General features: G+C 53.5%; 1 protein-coding gene across 2 annotated transcripts in view; it reads right to left on the reverse strand.

Moving 5' to 3' along the window:
• Positions 1-19,667, reverse strand: part of dyrk4 (dual-specificity tyrosine-(Y)-phosphorylation regulated kinase 4) — a 125,166-nt gene that overhangs the window by 14,072 nt on the left and 91,427 nt on the right. For both annotated transcript variants that reach the window (XM_072471499.1, XM_072471498.1), the window contains one exon: positions 19,577-19,637. In XM_072471499.1, coding sequence (XP_072327600.1) covers positions 19,577-19,637 — 61 coding nt within the window. The remainder of the gene's footprint in view (positions 1-19,576; positions 19,638-19,667) is intronic.

Genomic DNA, 19,667 nt, shown 5'->3' on the forward strand with positions numbered 1-19,667 from the left:
ATCCGGCTCGCCTTCTCCCCATACTCATACGTTGCCCCCTGTGCCTTCCTCCACTGTGCCTCTACCTTCCCTGTGGTCAACAGGTCGAACTCCGTCTGGAGACTTCGCCTCTCCCTGAGTAGTCCCTCGTCGGGGCCTCTGCATATCTCCTGTCCACTCTTAAAATCTCCCCCACTATCCTCTCCCTTTCCCTGCCCTCTCTCTTCTCCCTATGAACCCTGATGGAGATTATCTCTCCCCTGACCACAGCCTTCAGCGCCTCCCATACTACTCCCACCTGCACCTCCCCGTTGTCATTGGCCTCCAAATACCTTTCAATACACCCCGCACCCTCCCGCACACTTCCTCGTCTGCCAGCAGTCCCACATCCAACCGCCACAGCGGGCGTTGGTCACTCTCCTCCCCCAACTCTAGTTCCACCCAGTGCAGGGCGTGGTCTGAAATGGCAATGGCCGAATACTCCGTTCCCTCCACTTTCGGGATCAATGCCCTGCCCAGAACGAAAAAAACTATCCGGGAGTAGGCCTTGTGTGCACGGGAGAAAAAAGAAAATTCTCTGGCCAAAGGCCTGGCAAATCTCCACGGATCTACTCCCCCCATCTGGTCCATAAACCCCATGAGCACCTTGGCTGCAGCCGGCCTCTTTCCGGTCCTAGATCTGGAGCGGTCCAACACCGTGTTGAAATCCCCACCCATTATGAAGCTTCCTACCTCCAGGTCCAGGATACGCCCCAACATACACTTCATGAATCCAGCATCGTCCCAGTTCGGGGCGTATACATTTCCAATGCCACCCACGTCCCCTGCAACCAATCGCTCACCATCACGTATCGACCTCCATTGTCCGCTACTATGTTCTTGGCCTCAAACGACACCCGCTTCCCCACCAGTATTGCCACCACTCTATTCTTCGCATCTAGCCCCGAATGGAACACCTGTCCTACCCATCCCTTCCTTAACCTGACCTGATCTGCCACCTTCAGATGTGTCTCCTGAAGCATGACCACGTCTGCCTTCAGTTCCTTTAAGTGCGCGAACACTCGGGCCCTCTTAACCGGCCCATTTAGGCCCCTCACATTCCACGTGATCAGCCGGATTGGGGGGCTTCCCACCCCCCCTGTCGACTAGCCATCTCCTATTTTAGGCCAGTCCAGTGTCCACGCCCCTCGCACCCTCCAGTCCCCCAGACGGGGAACCCCCGCCCCGACCACCTCTTCCGTTTTCAGTTCCCCCTCAGCCAATGCAGCAGCAACCCTATTTCCAACCCCCGCCCAGATCCAAATCTAGCTCTTTTGCTCCCCCCATAATACTTCCGTAGGTCAGCTGACTCCTGCTGACCCCGGCTTCCTCCGCTTTCCCGTTGACCCTCCCCCATGTGGAAATCCCTCCTCCTCCTTGCGCTCCTCCATCCCCCCCCTCCCGCCCCTCCCTGACGTGGGAAAAAGCCCGCGCTTTCCTCAGCCAGCCCCGCCCCCTGTGGCGCAGCTCCTGTTGCGGCCTTATCCCACTTCCCCGGGTCTCACCTCCCTCCAGCACCGGCGCCCACATTCCTCACAGTCTCACCATCAAAACTCTTCCCCCATCCCCATCCATCGTCCCACCCGTGAAACATTCTTTTCCCATATTTACAACCCTGTATACAGTCAACATCACCCCCACAACCACAGACCCTCAGTTCGAGTCCAATTTTTCCGTTTGGATAAAGGTCCAAGCCTCTTCTGGCGTTTCAAAATAGTGGTGTCGATCCTGATACGTGACCCACAGTCGCGCTGGCTGCAGCATTCCGAATTTCACCCTCTTTTTATGTAGCGTTGGCCCGGTTGAAGCCAGCTCTCCTCTTTGCCACCTCCGCGCTCCAGTCCTGGTAGACTCGGATCACTGCATTTTCCCATCTACTGCTCCGCTCTTTCTTGGCCCATCTCAGGACACACTCTCTGTCCGCGAAGCGATGGAACCTCGCCACTATCGCCCTTGGCGGCTCACTGGCCTTGGGTCTCCTCGCCAGGACCCGGTGAGCCCCTTCTAGCTCCAGGGGGCTTGGAGAGGCCTCCGCACCCATCAGCGAATGGAGCATCGTGCTCACATACGCCCCGGCATCGGCCCCCTCCACCCCTTCAGGGAGACCCAGAATCCGGAGATTCTTCCTCCTCGACATGTTCTCCAGGACCTCGAATCTCTCGGCACACCTCTTGTGCAGCACCTCGTGCGCCTCCATCTTCACCGCCAGGCCCAAGATCTCGTCCTCGTTCTCGTTAGTTTTGTCCCTCACCTCTCGGAGCTCTACCTCCTGAGCCTTCTGGGTCTCCTTCAGCCTCCTCGATTGCCATCAGCATTGGCGCCAGCACCTCCTTTTTAAGCTCCTCCACGCAGCGCCTGAGAAACTCCTGCTGGTCTGGCCCCCATGCTGCTCGATCTCCGCCCTCCGCCATCTTGTTTTTTCCCCCTCGTTTCTGCTGCTGCTCCAAAGCCTCTTTTTCCGCCGCTCCACTTCTGGTCCCCTCCATACACGACGGAAGGGGGACCTTGCTCTCACCTTCCCACAGGCGAATCGGTCAAAACAGTTCCATTGGGGCTCCTCTGGAGAGCCCAAACGTCCGTTCTAGCGGGAGCTGCCAAAATGTGCGGCTTAGCTCCGCATCGCTGCAACCGGAAGTCCCGCCACAAAATCTTAAAGGGTCAAAAAGAAGATATACAAATGCATGAAAAAGAGAGCCACTAAAAAAGTAATCAGGCCTGTCAAGCAGATGCAGCACATTCTGGGGGCCCGGTAGCACAGTGGGGGGGGCCCGGTAGCACAGTGAGGGGGCCCGGTTGCACGGTGGTTAGCACAGTTGATTCACAGCTGCTGGATCCCAGGTTCGATTCCTGGCATGGGTCACTGTCTGTGCGGCGTTTGCACATTCTCCCTGTGTTTGCATGGGTTTCCTCCGGGTGCTCCGGTTTCCTCCCACAGTCCAAAGGTATGCAGGTTAGATGGATTGGCCATACTAAATTGCCCCTTAGTGTCCAAAAAGGTAGGGTTACTGGGTTACGGGGATAGGGTGGAGGTGTGGGCTTAGGTAGGGTGCTCGTTCCAAGGGCCGGTGCAGACTCGATAGGCCGAATCGCCTTCTTCTGCACTGTAAATTCTATGATTCTATGACTCCTGCAGAGTGTTCAACCCCCACAACCACATGATCACTTGGGAGAGAAAACCTTTGCGGCCAATTCAACAATAACTCCTCTCCATCTCCCTAACCTAAACAATACGGCAAAACTCCAGGATGCCATAATAACCCATGACTTAACACAATCACAAGTAACTAGCAACTTACCCTTCAATAAATAGAAATGTCATCTCCTTGTCAAGGTTCCTTCTAAAGGACTGTGATGACTCCTTACGAGCCAGCTGCCTTGTCAATTTGTTCCAGAGGGTGACGATTCTCTGTAAAAATAAATTCTTCCTGACAGCTAAACACACACTTTACACATTAGACAGGGCAGGAATTCAGCCCACCGATTATTTCTATCCCTGACCTAGGCCCATCTCTTCGGTCACAGCAGTTACAAATTTTGGGCAATGCTTGCACCTTTTACAGTGCAATTAGGGTTTCCTGGAATTTAGACAGTCAAAGTGTGATTTGATCAAAGACATCAAGTGGAACTGATGGGGTAAGTAGGCAGAAACTATTTTCATTGGTTGGGGAGACTGAGACTTGGGGACATGATCTAGCAACTTGAGAGAGGCCTTTTACGCGTGAAGTTCCAATTCTAAATTGGAAGGACGGAAGAAGATATTTATTTTACCAGCAACAGTTTTGCCGGGTCAATTTATGGACAGCACGATGGTGCAGTGGTTAGCACTGCAGCCTCCTGCCGCCAAGGTCCCAGGTTCGATCCCGGCTCTGGGTCACTGCCCGTGTGGAGTTTGCACATTTTCCCCATGTTTGCGTGGGTTTCGCCCCCACAACACAAGATGTGTAGGGTAGATGGATTGAACACGCTCAATTGCCCCTTAATTGGAAAAAATGAATTGGATACTCTAAATTTATATTTTAAAAAAATTATTCATTTTAAATTAGAGTTTTAAAGATTTTTGTTAACCAGAGGAATATGGAGAAAAGATAAGAATATAGAGTAAAGTCACAGACCAGGTACGATCTCATTGAATTGCAGAACAGCCTCAAGTGGTTAAATGGCATATTCGCATTCCTATGTTCCTAACCAGGGTTCCTCCTCAGATTGAGTGGGCAAGGTGGTAGAAACTCACTGTTGTGCCTTGTTGCTGTCCAGGTGGTCCGATTGTGCTAATTAATTGTTTTTCAACATTTATGACATGGTCTATTTTTGGAATTCCATGGTTTTCCTTCCACAACTGAGCACGCTTGTGGATTGGATGTCCTGCAATTGTAGCAAGACCTGCTCTTCCCTGAATCCTTTAGCAACACTGGACGCCAGTGATCATAGAATCCTAGAATTTACAGCGCAGTAGGAGGCCTTTCGGCCCATCAAATCTGCACCGAAATAGCACCCTACTTCAGCCCAGGCCTCCACCCTATCCCCATAACCCAGTAACCCCACCTAACCTTTTAGGCACAGATGCACAATCAATTACTCTCGAGACAAGGTGAGTCATAACTAATAGGCTTTAATCAGCTAGAACTGTACCCAGCAGCTTCGATACAGAAAGTGAAGGCTGCTGGGACGGCATTGGTTCTTATACCCCACCTCTCAGGGCGGAGCTATGTACATTAGCCAATGGTAGACTCCTAGGTCTAGCCAATGGGCATCCACCTCTCAGGTACTGCAATACTTGGTATTACCACATTCACCCCCTGTTAAAAAAGCCAGCGGGGTGATGGCCAGCGTTACTGTCGCCTTTTGCATGGTAGGACCAGGTATGGAGGTACCGTGATGTCGAGGGTAACAGAGAAAGTTTTTTTTGTTTTGTGGTGCAGCAATCAGACGATCGGGTGGCCTGGTCGTCCTTCTGGAGCGTCTGGGCTTCGGCGATGATCCTGGTGGGGCCCCCGGCGGTTGTGGCTCCGGGAACGTGGTGTCTTCCTCCCAGGCAGCTTCATCACCCCTAGGTGGCGCTGTTGGGGTGAAAAGTGTGCGGGGGGAGGGGCGCCTGTAGGGGGCGTCGGTGCCTGTTCGGCGCTGGGTAGGGGCGGCGGCAGTACTGACCCTCCGGTCAGGTGCTGGGGGGAGGGGGGGGGGGGAGAGGGTGGGGGCAATGGTGCGGGTGCGCGTGGGGCTCCGGCGGGCGCCAGGTCCCGAAGGGAGACCGTGTCTTGGCGGCCGTCGGGGAACGCTACGTAGGCGTACTGGGGGTTGGCGTGCAGCAGGTGGACCCTCTCGACCAACGGGTCCAACTTGTGCGCCCTCACATGTTTCCGCAGCAGGACGGGTCCGGGTGTCGCTAGCCAGGTTGGGAGCGAGGTCCCGGAGGAGGACTTCCTGGGGAAAACAAGGAGACGTTCGTGAGGTGTCTGGTTTGTGGTAGTACTGAGCAGGGACCGGATGGAGTGAAGGGCCACTGGGAGGACTTCTTGCCAGCGGGAGACTGGGAGATTGCTGGACCGAAGGGCCAGCAGAACGGTCTTCCAGACCGTTCCGTTCTCCCTTTCTACCTGCCCGTTTCCCCGGGGATTGTAACTGGTCGTCCTGCTCGAGGCGATGCTTTTGCTGAGCAGGAATTGACGCAGTTCGTCGTTCATAAAGGAGGACCCCCCATCACTGTGTATGTATGCGGTGAAACCAAACATGTAAAAATACTTTGGAGGGCCTTGATGACGGTGGTCGTGGTCATGTCCGGGCAGGGGATGGCGAATGGGAACCGGGAGTATTCGTCAATCACGTTCAGGAAGTACGTGTTGCGGTCGGTGGAGGGGAGGGGGCCATTGAAATCCATGCTGAGGCGTTCAAAGGGACGGGGAGTCTTCATCAGATGTGCTCTCTCTGGCCGGTAGAAGTGCGGTTTGCACTCCGCGCAGATTCGGCAGTCCCTGGTGACTGTCCTGACCTCCTCGATGGAGTAGGGCAGGTTGCGGGTCTTAATGAAATGAAAGAAACGAGTGACCCCCGGGTGGCAGAGGTCCTCGTGGAGGGCTCGGAGGCGGTCCACGTGCGCGGTGGCACAAATGCCGCGGGACAGGGCATCAGGAGGCTCGTTCAGCTTCCCGGGACGGTACAAGATCTCGTAATTGTAGGTGGAGAGTTCTATCCTCCACCGCAAGATCTTGTCGTTCTTAATCTTGCCCCGCTGTGCATTATCGAATATGAAGGCCACCGACCGTTGGTCCGTGAGGAGAGTGAATCTCCTGCCGGCCAGGTAATGCCTCCAGTGTCACACAGCTTCTACTATGGCCTGGGCCTCCTTTTCGACCGAGGAGTGGCGAATTTCGGAAGCATGGAGAGTGCGGGAGAAGAAAGCCACGGGTCTGCCCGCTTGGTTGAGGGTGGCGGCCAGAGCTACGTCAGACGTGTTGCTCTCGACCTGGAAGGGGAGGGACTCGTCGATGGCGCGCATCGTGGCTTTTGCGATGTCCGCTTTGATGCGGCAGAAGGCCTGGCGGGCCTCCGTCGACAGGGGGAAGGTTGTGGACTGGATCAGGGATCGAGCCTTGTCTGCGTAATTAGGGACCCATTGTGCATAATAGCTAAAGAAGCCGAGGCAGCGCTTTAGGGCCTTGGGGCAGTGAGGGAGGGGGAACTCCATGAGGGGGCGCATGCATTCGGGGTCAGGGCCTATGACTCCATTTCGCACTACGTAGCCTAGGATGGCTAGATGGTCGGTGCTAAACACGCATTTATCCTTATTATAGGTCAGATTAAGGATATTCGCGGTCTGGAGAAATTTTCGGAGGTTGGTGTCGTGGTCCTGCTGGTCATGGCCGCAGATGGTGACGTTATCAAGATACGGGAACGTTGCGCGTAAGCCGTACCGGTCAACCATTTGGTCCATCTCACGTTGGAAGACTGAGACCCCGTTCGTGACACCGAAGGGAACCCTTAAAAAGTGATAGAGCCGCCCATCTGCTTCGAAGGCAGTGTACTGGCGGTCACCACGACGGAGGGGCAGCTGGTGGTAGGCAGACTTGAGATCCACCGTGGAGAAAACCTTGTACTGCGCAATCCTGTTTACCAGGTCGGCTATACGGGGGAGAGGGTACGCGTCCAGTTGCGTAAACCTGTTGATGGTCTGGCTATAGTCGATGACCATCCGATGTTTCTCCCCGGTCTTTACCACCACTACTTGAGCCCTCCAGAGGCTGTTGCTAGCTTCGATGGCCCCTTCTTTCAGCAGCCTTTGGACCTCGGACCTGATGAAGGTCCGGTCCTGGGCACTGTACCGTCTGCTCCTGGTGGCGACAGGTTTGCAATCCGGGGTGAGGTTCGCAAACAGGGAAGGAGGGTCGACCTTGAGGGTCGCGAGGCCGCAGACAGTAAGGGGGGGGTATAGGGCGGCCAAATTTAAAGGTCAGGCTTTGTAGGTGGCACTGGAAATCCAGCCCAAGAAGGGTGGCTGCGCAGAGGTGCGGCAGAACGTACAGGCGGAAATTGCGGAATTCCCTGCCTTGGACAGTGAGGTTCGCTAGGCAGAACCCCTTTATCTCCACTGCGTGTGACCCAGAGGCCAGGGAGATCCGTTGGTTTACGGGATGGGTGACAAGAGAACAGCGCCTTACCGTGTCGGGGTGGACAAAGCTTTCCGTGCACCCAGAGTCAGGCACGACGTCACGTGGCCGTTGATGGTGATCGTTGTGGTGGCTTTCGCTAGCGTCCGGGGCCGACTCTGGTCCAGGGTAATGGAGGCCAGCTGCAGCAAGGGGGAGTTCTGGTCGGGCAGTGTGGAGTCGGCTGTGCTGGGGGCTTGAGGCCCCATCCAAGATGGTGTCAGCCACGGGTCGCACATGGAGTCCGGGGATGCAGAGGATGGCGGCGGCAAGGGACAAAATGGCGGCGCCCACCCATCCAGCGTGGTGGTCGGGGGGCAAAATGGCTGCGGCCGTGGGTCGCAAGTTGCCTGGGGATAGAAGGGCGGCGGTGGGCCTTGGACGGCCGGGACCTGAAACAAAGGCTGCCGATAGTCGCTGGAGACCGCTGCCACGGCGCGTTGGCAGACCGCGACATAGTGGCCTTTCTTGCCGCACCGTTTGCAGGTGGCGGTGCGGGCCGGGCAGCGCGCGGGGGGATGATTTGCCTGACCGCAGAAGAAGCAGCGTTGGCCGGCGGTGAAAATGGGCCGTCTTGCCGCGCAGGCCTGCGGGGTTAGCGGGAAAGTCTGGGGGGCTGCCGCGACGGGGTGCCAGGCAGCCCGGGGGGCGCCGTGCGTCCGGGAGCAAAAGCCAGTGCGTTTTTGTACGCAACGTCCATGGACCCTGCCAGGGCCCGTGCCTCAGTGAGGCCCAGTGTGTCCATTTCAGGGAACCTTCTACGGATGTCGGGGGAAGTTACACCTGCCACGAAAGCGTCCCCAATTAAAAGTTCCGTGTGCTCGTTCCCCGTAACTGCTGGGCAGCCACAGTTTCGGCCCAGCACTAGTAGAGCCCGATAGAAGTCTTCCAGTGTTTCTTCTGGGCTCTGCCTTCTAGTTGCCAGCAGGTGACAGGCGTAGACCTGGTTCAGAGGACGGATGTAATGTCCTTCTAGCAGCTCGATAGCTGCAGCATAATTCTCCGCCTCCTTAATCAGAGGGTAGATTGCAGGGCTGACCCGGGAGCGTAGATGGTGCATTTTCTGCCTTTCCGTGGGGGTGTCGGCAGCCGTGTCGACAAAGCTCTTAAAACACGCCAGCCAGTGCTTGAAGATAGCAGCGGAGTTGTCTGCGTGGGGGCTGAGCTGAAGGCACTCCGGCTTGATGCGGAGATCCATCCTTTCAGAAGTTCTAGCTGATTAAATTGATGCACAATCAATTACTCACGAGACAAGGTGAGTCATAACTAATAGGCTTTAATCAGCTAGAACTGTACCCAGCAGCTTCGATACAGAAAGTGAAGGCTGCTGGGACGGCATTGGTTCTTATACCCCGCCTCTCAGGGCGGAGCTATGTACATTAGCCAATGGTAGACTCCTAGGTCTAGCCAATGGGCATCCACCTCTCAGGTACTGCAACACTTGGTATTACCACAGGCACTAAGGTGCAATTTAGCATGGCCAATCCACCTAACTTGCACGTCTTTGGACTGTGGGAGGAAGCTGCAGCACCCAGAGGAAACCCACGCAGACACGGGGAGAAAGTGTAAACTCCACACAGACAGTCACCCGAGGCCGGAATTGAACCCTGGACCTGTGAGACAGCAGTGCTAACCACTGTTCTACTGTGCCACCGTGTACATGTGTTTCCCACTGCCAACATTACTAGTGTGCAAATCATGGGAAATATGCCTCCTGATGTATGTCGTTCAGTGATACAGTGACACGTTATACCTGATAAACCTGCATTATGTGCCTGCCTCCAAATGCAAAGGAAACCATGACAGCAGAAATAAAAAGCACAGAGCACAATTAATGGAGTGAAATCAATTTCCACCATTCGCTGCCCAGAATATAATGATTTGTTGATTTTACAACAGAGCCAAGAAATCTCCTTGCAGACTCTCTCTGGCCCATCAGTTTAAAATAATTAAACACGGAAACAATTTAATTAAATTATGTCTGTCATATCAGCCTTCACTGTGCAGCGACTGCAATGCCCACGGATACTTCCAAAGGGAGGTGCGACGAATGCCATATTTGTCAGGGTGTTTGTTCATGTCTCCTAGCATCGGCTGGTAGTATGCAGATCTTGTCAATCAGAGTATAAGGCTGATTTGATGCCAGTGCTGTTAATTTGGAGCTCACACTTCAGCCTTTTTGCCCTCTCGTAACCTCAATGGCATAAACAATTCCCAATAGCATTATTTAAAGTGATTATTGGCCACTTACAAATTAGCTGCTGGATTATTTATTTCCCATAATAACTGACAGGTAGTCTTGCTGATGCCGAAGTACTTTTAAAAAAAACTTCAAGGTCTATGAGCAAACTGTTTGCTTCCAAAACATGGACGGTGTTGTAGGACTTTCACTTGACATTGAGTATGACTGGGCCATGCAGAGAGTAACAAGCTGCTAGAAGAGGGAGTAGGCACTTCATTGTGTCCTACACATTGAATGACGGTGAGCTGGCACGGAACTTTCTTTCCTCTATCCCTGACTGCACATCACCTGTACCCAGTGTCTCACCATGTGCAGATCCTGGACCTATTCTAGCCTCTAAATTACCAGGATAGTGAATTCTGATAGTAAATAGCAAAAATTGATAAATCTGTTCCTGATAGTAATTTGAAAAGACCCTTGTACACGCTGTAAAAACAACCTCTTCGCTCATTTTATTCCCTTTCCCTGCTCCTTTATTTGGGAGTACTTCCCCACTATTTGCACCATCCACTCTTGCCAGTCAGCCATGTGCATTGGAAAAATAGCGTGAGCCAAAAGGCATCACCACAGGGATCAATTGCCACGTGCCACTTAAAACCTAATAAATGCACCCCAGTTCTGCTGTGATTCAGTGTAATACTCTGGTCTGAGTCAGTAATTTGTGGGTTTGAGTCCCACTTTGAAAATCTGAGTTTGTAAGTGTGGCTGACATTTCAGAACGTTACTGAGAAAGTGCTGCAGTGTCAGTGGTATTGTCTTCCAAAAAAAGAGGTCTTACGCCTGGTTCAGTACTTACTGATTTAAAAGGTCTGCCGATTTCAGCAAAAGCCAAGCTGTCAAGATGCTTCAGGCAGTCCTTGGAGCTGCCTAAATATCTCCACTTTCCAACTGTCCCCAGTGTTTGTTATGTATAAACAGGTGATTTAAGCTACTCAAAGTCCCCATCTGCTATTTGCATTGTTCCTAATTCTGGGTTAAAATCAGATAGTGGAAACTCCAAGAAGCTTTGGGTGTTATTTCCTTGAATTTGTTGTACCATCCATCATGCATAAAAAGCAAAATGCATTACTGCATTTCCAATCGCAGTCCCCACAGTGGTTGCGTTAGTTGTTAAATATGATATGAGCTTCATGTTGAAGTGGTTAAACGTGTGTATTTAGATTACACTATCTCATCAAAGGAATTTTTAAATATAGTTTTAAGATACATATAAAGAAGATGTATATTGAGAACCAGAACAACAAAATATTTCCTGTGCAGAGCTTTTAAAATGCTAAGCATAGACTTCCGGTTGCGGCTATGCCTAGGTAGGTCGCACATTCGGCAGCTCCCGCCGGGAACGGACTTTTGGGCTCTTCAGAGGGGCCCCAATGGCAATTGTTCGATGGCTTCCAGTGTGGGAAGGTGACAGCAAGGTTCCCCCAACATTATATGGATTGGACCAGGAGTGGAGCGGTTAAGAAAGTGATCCTGGTGTAACGGAAAGTGTGAGGGAGGAAAAGCAAGACGGCGGCGGGTGGAGACCAAGCAACACGGGCGCAGTGGCCGCAGGAGCAGCAGGAGTTCCTTAAACGCTGCTTTGAGGAGCTGGAGACAGAAATGCTGGCGCCAATGAAGGCGGCGATTGAGAAGCTTGTAGAGATCCAGAAGGCCCAAGGGGCGGCAATCCGGGAGGTGCGGCAAAAAGCCTTGGAGAACGAGGACGAGATCTTAGGCCTGGCGGTGAAGGTGGAGGCGCACGAGGTGCTGCACAAGAGGTGGGCGGAAAAATTCGACGACCTGGAGAATAGGTCGAGGAGGAAGAATTTTCGGATTCTGGGTCTCCCTGAAGGAGTGGAGGGGCCCGATGCCGGGGCATATATGAGCACGATGCTCAATTCGCTGATGGGCGTGGGAGCTTTCCCGAGGCCCCTGGAGCTGGATGGGGTTCATCGGGTCCTGGCAAGGAGACCCAAAGCCAACGAGCCGCCAAGGGCTGCAGTGGTGAGGTTCCACCGCTTTATGGACAGAGAGTATGTCCTGAGATGGGCCAAAAAAGAGCGGAGCAGCAGGTGGGAGAACACGGAGATCCAAATTTACCAGGACTGGAGTGCGGAGGTGGCTAAGAAGAGGGCTGGTTTTAACCGGGCTAAGACGGTGCTCCATCGGAAGGGGGTGAAGTTCGGGATGCTGCAGCCAGCGCGATTGTGCGTCACGTTCCAAGATCGGCACCACTATTTTGAAACTCCTGATGAGGCATGGAACTTTATACAAACTGAAAAGTTGGACTCAAACTGAGGGTTTGTCGTGGGGGGATGTTTACTGTGTTTACTGCGTTTGGAGAATGTTCTTTTTGTTTTGGTGCTGGGTGGGGATGGGTGAATGGATTTGATGTGGGGGCTGTGGGAGAGTGTGGCGTCGGTGTTGGAGGGGCAGGGCCCCGCGGAGGAAGAGTGGGGGTGGAGGCCCGGGGATGGGGAGTTGGGGTAAGGCCGCAAAAAGGAGCTGCGCCAGAGGGGGCGGGGGCCGGCTCAGGAAAGCGCGGGCTTTTTCCCGCGTTAGGGAAGGATGGGGGCGAGGCCGGGGGGGCAGGGCAGTGCTGGAGAGGAGCGTACACTGACTGCCAAGAGGTGGGGGGATTCTGACACCGGGGTGTCGATGGAATGGCGGGAGGGGCCGGGGTCAGCTGGCTTACGGGAGTGTCATGGGGGGGAGCAAAATGGCTAGATGTGGATCTAGCGGGGGGAGGGAGGAGGGGGGGAACAGGGTTGCTGCTGCATTGGCCAAAGGGGAGCTGGAAGTAGGAGAGGTACTCGGGGTGGGGGGGGGGGGGAGAAGAGAGAGAGAGAGAGAGAGAGAGAGATCCGGCTGATAACTTGGAATGTGAGGGGCCTGAACGTGCCGGTCAAGAGGGCCCGGGTGTTCGCGCACTTAAAGGGACTGAAGACAGACGTGGTTATGCTCCAGGAGACACATCTGAAGGTGGCAAATCAGGTTAGGCTGAGAAAGGGATGGGTAGGGCAGGTCTTTCATTCAGGGCTGGATGCGAAGAACAGCGGGGTTGCAATACTAGTGGGGAAGCGGGTGTTGTTCGAGGCACTGAATATTGTAGTGGATAATGGAGGTCGATATGTGATGGTGAGTGGTAGGTTGCAGGGGGTGCTGGTGAACATATATGCCCCGAATTGGGATGATGCCAGATTTATGAAACACAGGCTGGGTCGGATTCCAGATCTGGAGGTAGGAAGCTTGATAATGGGGGGGGGGGGGGACTTCAACACAGTGCTGGACCCAGCACTGGACCGTTCTAGGTCCAGGACGGGTCAGAGGCCGGTTGCGGTCAAGGTGCTCAGGGGGTTTATGGACCAGATGGGGGGAGTGGATCCATGGAGGTTTGCCAGGCCGCTGGCCAGGAAATTTTCCTTCTTTTCCCACGTCCATAGAGCCTACTCCCGGATAGATTTTTTCATTTTGAGTAGGGCGCTAATCCCAAAAGTGGAGGGAACGGAATATTCAGCTATAGCCATCTCGGACCACGCCCCGCATTGGGAGGAGCTGGAGTTGGGGGGGAGGAGAGGGACCAGCGCCCGCTGTGGCGCCTCGATGTGGGGCTGTTGGCGGATGAGGGGGTGTGCGGGCGGGTGCGGGGGGCGTATTGAAAGATACTTGGAGGCCAACGACAACGGGGAGGTGCAGGTGGGGGTAGTCTGGGAGGCGCTGAAGGCGGTGGTCAGGGTAAACCAATCTCCATTAGGGCCCACAGGGAGAAGAGAGAGAGGAGGGAGAGGGAGAGGTTGGTGGGGGAGATTTTAAGGGTGGACAGGAGGTATGCAGAGGCCCCCGAGGAGGGGCTACTCTGGGAGCGACGGAATCTCCAGACGGAATTCGACCTGTTGACCACGGGGAAAGCAGAGACACAGTGGAGGAAAGCACAGGGGGCGGCGTATGAGTATGGGGAGAAGGCGAGTCGGATGCTGGCACATCAGCTTCGTAAGAGGGAGGCAGCGAGGGAGATTGGTGGAGTTAAGGATAGAGTTGGGAATATGGTGCGGAGTGCGGTGAGAATAAATGAGGTATTTAGGGACTTGTTTAAAAAATTTTTTTTAAATTTTTATTATCCTCCTTTTTCACATTTTCTCCCACATTTACATCCATCAACAATAAACAATAATCCGCAAGATATGTCAGTCCCCATAATAACAACGATCCCATCTACCCACCAACCCCCAAACCTCTACATAAACAAATGACAAAATGGAATCAGGGATTACCCGTAGTCACCCTTAATCTTACGCAGCTCCCCCCCCCCACCCCCCTCCCCCCCCTCCCCCCCCCCGCCCCGCCCCCCCCCCCCCCCCGCCCCCCCGCCCCCCCCCCCCCCCCCGCCCCCCCCCCCCCCCCCCCCCCCCCCCCGCCGCCCCCCCCCCCCCCCCCCCCCCCCCCCCCCCCCCCCCCCCCCCCCCCCCCCCCCCCCCCGCCCCCCCCCCCCCCCCCCCCGGTCCCCCCCCTCCCAGCTCCTCCCCGTCCACTGCCTCTTGTAAAACTCCTCCTCCCAACCTCGGTTCCTTCCCCCCAACTTTCCACCCCGGCTAGACCACTCGGACCCTGTTCTGCCAGGCTCCGATGGCCGCAGCCCCTCCCCCCACCTCACTCCCGTTCACTGGCCGGCTTAAACCGGCCAGAGTGGAGGCCCCCGCCCGGGTCCCTTTCCCACTTCCCCGGCCCTAGGAAAGCCCAAAGATCCCCTTTTAGCACACAAACCCCGCATATCCACCTACACCCCAAAGAACTCTCATTTCGAGTGAAAGCCCCGTCCCTTCCCTTGTCCAAATATATACCACATTGGCTCCTTTAATCTCTACACCCGCGCGCTGTGATACAAAAAAGAAGAAAATACAATCATGAGGTTACATCGGCACATGGCCATTCCTCAATTTGTCAGTTCTGCCACAGTCCTTCTGCCTTCACAAACTCCTTTGCTGTTTCCGCCATTCCAAAATAAAAGTCCCTGAGCTTGTAAGTCACCCTCAGCTTCGCTGGATATACAATGCCGCACCGCACCTTGCTAATGTACAGTGCCCTCTTCACCCGGCTAAAGGCAGCCCGCCTCATTGCCAGCTCCACCGTAAAGTCCTGGTATACACGTATACCAGCTCCAGCCCACTGCACCACCCGCTTTTGCTTGGCCCAGCTCAGGACCTTCTCCTTCACCCTGTACCTACGGAAGCACAGAGTCACTGCCCTTGGCGGCTCACTCGCCTTTGGTACAGGCCTCCACGACCGATGAGCCCGATCCAGTTCATATCGGGAGGGATCCTCCCCCTCCCCCAATAGGTTTGCCAGCATCACGGCAAAATACTCAGTCGGCTTCGGTCCTTCAACTCCTTCGGGCAGCCCCACAATCCTCAAATTCTGTCGCCTGGATCTGTTTTCCAGGTCTTCCATTTTTCCTCGCAGATCCTTGTTAGTATCCATCACCTTCCGCATCTCTTTCCCCATCGAGGCAAGTTGATCACGGTGCTGCAATAACGTCTCCCCCACTTCCTTCAGCACCTCCCCTTGCTCTCGCACCTCCACCACCTCCGTCCTCACCGGGGAACCGCCTCCTCCACCAGCACACTCAAAATCTCCCTCATCTCCTTCCTCACCGACTCCATGCATGTCACAATCTGCGCCAACTGCTTTTCAAATTCCGCAGCCATCACCTTAGTTATTTCTTCAGCCGTAAGCAGTGCGGCCTTCCCTGGTGCTCCAGCCTCCATTTTTCCTGGTGACCCCGCGGTGACCTTTCCACTCCCCGACGGACCTCCAGCTGTTTTCTTTCAGGCCGTTTTCTTGCTCACCCTCAACATTTTTCTTTGTTCTTTTTTTCCTCCTGTGTTTTCACTGTGCCTCCTCTGTGCCTTCTCCCTGCATCTGCCGCCTCCGCGGACCATGGGACTGGGCTTAAAACCCCGAAAATGCCGTTCCCGAACGAGGCCTTCCCTGGTGCTCCAGCCTCCATTTTTCCTGGTGACCCCGCGGTGACCTTTCCACTCCCCGATGGACCTCCAGCTGTTTTCTTTCCGGCCGTTTTCTTGCTCACCCTCAACATTTTTCTTTGTTCTTTTTTTCCTCCTGTGTCTTCACTGTGCCTCCTCCATGCCTTCTCCCTGCATCTACCGCCTCCGCGGACCCTGGGACCGGGCTTAAAACCCCGAAAATGCCGTTCCCGAACGAGAGCCCTCCATTTTGCGGCCGCCTCCCGCCCGCCGTCACTGGAAGTCGTATTTAGGGACTTCTATGGGGATCTGTACAGGTCTGAGCCCCCAGCGGGGGAGGAGGGGATGCGATGATTCCTAGATCAGCTGAGGTTCCCGAGGGTGGAGGAGGAGGAGGTGGCTGGTTTGGGGGCGCCGATTGGTCTGGTTAAAGGATTGGGGAGCATGCAGGCGGGGAAGGCCCCGGGGCCAGATGTGTTCTCGGTTGAATTCTACAGGAAATATGTGGACCTGCTGGGCCCGTTGCTACTGAGGACTTTTAATAAGGCGAGGGAGGGGGGGGACCTTGCCCCCGACAATGTCCAGGGCGCTGATTTCTTTGATCTTGAAGCGGGACAAGAATCCATTGCAATGTGGGTCGTATAGACCGATCTCGCTCCTCAGTGTTGATGCTAAGTTGCTGGCGAAGGTGCTGGCTACGAGAATTGAGGACTGTGTCCCGGGGGTGATTCAGGAGGACCAGACGGGATTTGTGAAGGGTAGGCAGCTAAGTACAAATGTGCGGAGGCTCCTCAATGTGATTATGATGCCCTCGGTGGAGGGGATGGCAGAGGCCATGGGGATCCTTAGGGAGTTTGGGGACTTTTCGGGGTATAAACTCAACGTAGGGAAGTGGTGCATTCAGGGAACCAGGGAAGGGGGATAGACGAGCTACCGCTGAAGAGGGCGGAAAGGACTTTCGGTACCTAGGGATCCAACTAGCTAGGAGTTGGGGGGCCCTGCACAAGCTCACTTTGACGCGGTTGGTGGAGCAGATGGAGGAGGATTTTAAAAGATGAGATATGCTGCCACTCTCACTAGTGGGTAGGGTGCAGTCGGTCAAAATGACGGTCCTCCCGAGGTTTCTCTTTGTGTTCCAGTGCCTTCCCATTTTGATCCCCAAGGCCTTTTTCAAACAGGTAAGCAGGAGCATCATGGGATTTGTGTGGGCGAATAAGACCCCGAGGGTGAAGAGAGTGTTTCTGGAGCATAGCAGGGACAGGGGGGGGCTGGCGCTGCCGAATTTGTGTAGCTATTATTGGGCAGCCAATGTGGCGATGATCCGTAAGTGGGTAATGGAGGGAGAGGGGGTGGCGTGGAAGAGGCTAGAGATGGCGTCCTGTGTGGGCACAAGCCTGAGGGCGCTGGTGACGGCCCGCTGCCGCTTTCGCCGACAAGGTACACCACGAGTCCGGTCGTGGCGGCGACGCTGAAGATCTGGGGGCAGTGGAGGCGACACAGGGGTGAGGTGGGAGCCTCGGTTTGGTCCCCGATTCGGGAGAATCATCGGTTTGTCCCGGGAAGGATGGATGGGGGGTTTCGGAGCTGGCATTCGGCAGGGATTAGAAGAATGGGGGACCTGTTCATCAATGGGACGTTTGCGAGCCTAGGGGCGCTGCAGGAGAAGTTTGGGCTACCCCCGGGAAATACTTTCAGGTACATGCAAGTGAGGGCGTTTGTGACGCGGCAGGTGAGGGAATTCCCGCTGCTTCCGGCACGTGGGATTCAGGACAGGGTGATTTCGGGTGTATGGGTTGAAGAGGACAAGGTTTCGGCGATTTACCAGGAGCTGAAGGAAGAGGAGGAGGCCTCGGTGGAGGAGTTAAAGGGCAAGTGGGAGGAGGAGCTTGGGGAGGAGATAGATGAGGGTCTGTGGGCTGATGCCCTGAGTGCGGTTAATTCTTCCTCCTCTTGTGCCATGCTCAGCCTAATACAGTTCAAAGTTACTCACAGAGCGCATATGACAGGGGCGAGGTTGAGTAGGTCCTTTGGGGTGGAGGACAGATGTGGGAGGTGCTCACGGAGCCCGGCAAATCACGTACATATGTTCTGGTCGTGCCCGGCACTGGATGGGTTTTGGAGGGGTTTTGCGAGGACTATGTTCAAGGTGGTGAACGCCCGGGTCAAGCCGAGCTGGGAATTAGCATTATTTGGGGTATCGGACGAGCCAGGAGTGCAGGAGGCGAAAGAGGCCGGTATTCTGGCCTTTACGTCCCTGGTAGCCCGGCGGAGGATTTTGCTAGTATGGAAAGATGCGAAGCCCCCTAGTGAGGAAGCTTGGATCAATAACATGGCAGGGTTCATCAAGCTGGAGAGGATGAAGTTTGCCTTGCGAGGATCTGTGCAAGGGTTCCTCAGGCGGTGGCAACCGTTCCTAGACTATCTCGCGGAGTGTTAGGAGGAGGTCAGCAGCAGCAGCCCAAGGGCGGGGGGGGTTCTTATGGGGTGGCGTTTGGGTGAAGGTGTTTTTTTCCCCCTATTTGTGTTCTTAAATGTTATATGGGGGGTTATTGTCTATGGAGGAAATCCAATGTATAATTTCTCATGGTTGGGTTCTTGTTTCTTTCTTCTTGTTGGGGGGGTTTGTTGAAAATTTGTTGAAAAATTTGAATAAATATTTTTTTTTTTCAAAATGATAAGCATAGAGGATAAAGTGATTTCGGTAACTTCACTTTAGCAAGTTGCAAGGAGCATTTTGAACAGTTGAGTCTGCTGGAAACAGCCGATGTAACTTAATACATTTTCAGCCATTGTAATACAATTGACTTCTGTCATGTTGAAATGGTTATCTTTAATAGAAAGCTGGTGAGTGCTGCAAACTGGAGTTGAAAACCCTCATGGTTATAGCTGTATTGTTTTAATAATTTAACAGATTTGCCTTCATTTGTATCTTCCTCTGTTGTCCACAATTTGGTGATATGTGGTTTACCTCCAATAATGTCACCAACTCCATCCTAACCTTCATCCGAATCCAATGGATACTGATCCTTTTTTCTCATTAGTTACACCCTTTCTTGCTATTGCCAATATTCTGATAGTTAACCATGTTGCCCCACCACCTCGTGTTCATTCCCTATTTTTTCTAAATACATAAGAGCCTGCATTCTAACTGTTAATTCTTGTCTGCAGCCATATTTTTGTTATCCCTGTTGTATTTGTTTCCTCATTTCTAATTACTGTCTTCAATTATCTTGCTCTGTTACTGATGCACTGTACGTTGTTTTGTTGGCAATTTGATACGCTTTTTTTATTACGCCTGCTTGATTTTTTTGAACAAATTGTTACCATCCATTGTTATTGTTATTTTCATAACCTTCTATTCCCTGATTAGTTATATTACCTTTATCTGTTTTTAAACTTTTAAAGATTATTCTCAGCATTTATTGTTTCTTATTTGTAGATTACTGTTATTTGCACACAAACCCATAGGACCATAAGACATAGGAGCAGAAGCAGGCCATTCAGCCCATCGAGTCTGCACCGCCATTCAATGAGGTCATGACTGATCTGATACGATCATCCTCAACTCCACTTTCCCACCTTATAAATAAATGTCAATAAGTTGCTAACAACAAATTGTTGTCCAAGTATTTCAAAACTATTTTGAACTATTTAGCACCATTATTGGACTTGAATTTAAAAGTGAAACTCTTTCTCAATTCAGTTTCAGCTCTTACCAAAAAACAAACGTTTTCTTTGCGAAGTTTGAATGATTTCTGATGGTGGAGTCCCGAGTACCTTAAGAAAGAAACAAACCCAGTAAGAGAT

This window comes from Scyliorhinus torazame, chromosome 13 (genome assembly GCF_047496885.1).
Source record: "Scyliorhinus torazame isolate Kashiwa2021f chromosome 13, sScyTor2.1, whole genome shotgun sequence".
NCBI lineage: Eukaryota > Metazoa > Chordata > Chondrichthyes > Carcharhiniformes > Scyliorhinidae > Scyliorhinus > Scyliorhinus torazame.